Source organism: Montipora foliosa, chromosome 11, assembly GCF_036669935.1.
Source record: "Montipora foliosa isolate CH-2021 chromosome 11, ASM3666993v2, whole genome shotgun sequence".
Taxonomy (NCBI): Eukaryota; Metazoa; Cnidaria; class Anthozoa; order Scleractinia; family Acroporidae; genus Montipora; species Montipora foliosa.
In genome coordinates, this window is record NC_090879.1 from 41,174,832 (window position 1) to 41,176,045 (window position 1,214).

The window sequence follows — 1,214 nt, forward strand, 5'->3', positions numbered from 1 at the left end:
AGGGACCTCGATGAAATATCCACACGTTGTTGAAAGTTCCCTCTGGCAAATGTTGCAATTTCCACTAACTTCTGCTTTGCATTGGCCGTGATATGCTTTGCAATATCCACAGAAGTAGTGCTTGACAATTTCCCCTTTCGCTTGGCTAAAAAAATCTAGCAATTTCCTGACTGTTGTTTTACAGTTGTTAGGCTGGGGACAATGTGCTTCAATAACTACCAACAAATCGTTAAATGCCTCACAAGTAAGTTTGTGCTTTGAAGTGAATGACAACAAAACCACACTTGAAGTTGTTGTTATAGGAGCATCTGAATAAAGCAGGTCACTGTCACTTTTCGCACACGCATCTTCTAGAGATTCATTGTCTGATTCACTGTCATCAAGATCGAAAGAATCATCAGATGCATTGTCGTCATCCTTAACAAACCGGTCAAATGTTGGAAATTGTTCAATTGCATCTTCGCCTGTCGTCCGGTCAGTTTGCATGTCCTCTAATTTCCCTTGATTTCCCTTGATTTCCTGCTCAGAACTGAACCACAGTGTGTCCTTTTCCAAACTATTTCTTTCATCATTTTGATCGATTACAAAGCTGTAAACACTTGAGTCCTCAAGATCAGAGCTGAGATTAGTCGAGTTGATCATGAAGCCATCGAAGGGGACTTCCACGTCCTTTTCACAATATTCTTAACAATTCTGGGAAGAAATCGGTATCACATTGTTCTTTTTTGGATTTCCGCACTTCTTTATTCTTTGCCTTGTGGCTCGTCTTGCTGCAGAGGATTCAAATGGGTTAAAATGGCGAACATATTGTTTGTAGCATTTCTTTCATTCCGCCATATTGCTGAACGCACAACTCGGTTCGAAAGCGAGATGAACTGGTGACCATTGATACGTCTCACATGGTACGGTAATAACCAATCACAACACGTGGACTGCATTTGCCTTTCACCTGTAAAGCGCGTCATCTTTTTCAAATATTTCACACATTGATGTCGAAAAGCTAGAACTTCTTGTGTTTAAATCAGACATTGTTTTAGTCGAAAATGGCGATGACTGGGCGTACTTCAAGAACCCGAAACATTCCTGCACGACTTAGAGAAGGTAAGCAGTAAAATGTGTGATAAACTTTAGCATGCTTTCAATATGTCCATGCAGGCTTACTCTATTCAGTGAGAAGCGAGAGATCACGGATTGATCTCGAGCTTGTGTGAAAC

General features: G+C 40.9%; 1 protein-coding gene across 1 annotated transcript in view; it reads left to right on the forward strand.

The window, feature by feature from the left end:
• The first annotated feature begins 1,043 nt into the window (after positions 1 to 1,043).
• LOC137977121 (zinc finger protein 862-like) overlaps positions 1,044 to 1,214 on the forward strand; it is a 5,787-nt gene continuing 5,616 nt past the window's right edge. Inside the window, exon 1 of the mRNA XM_068824399.1 lies at positions 1,044 to 1,101. Within this exon, the coding sequence (XP_068680500.1) occupies positions 1,044 to 1,101 (58 nt within the window). The remainder of the gene's footprint in view (positions 1,102 to 1,214) is intronic.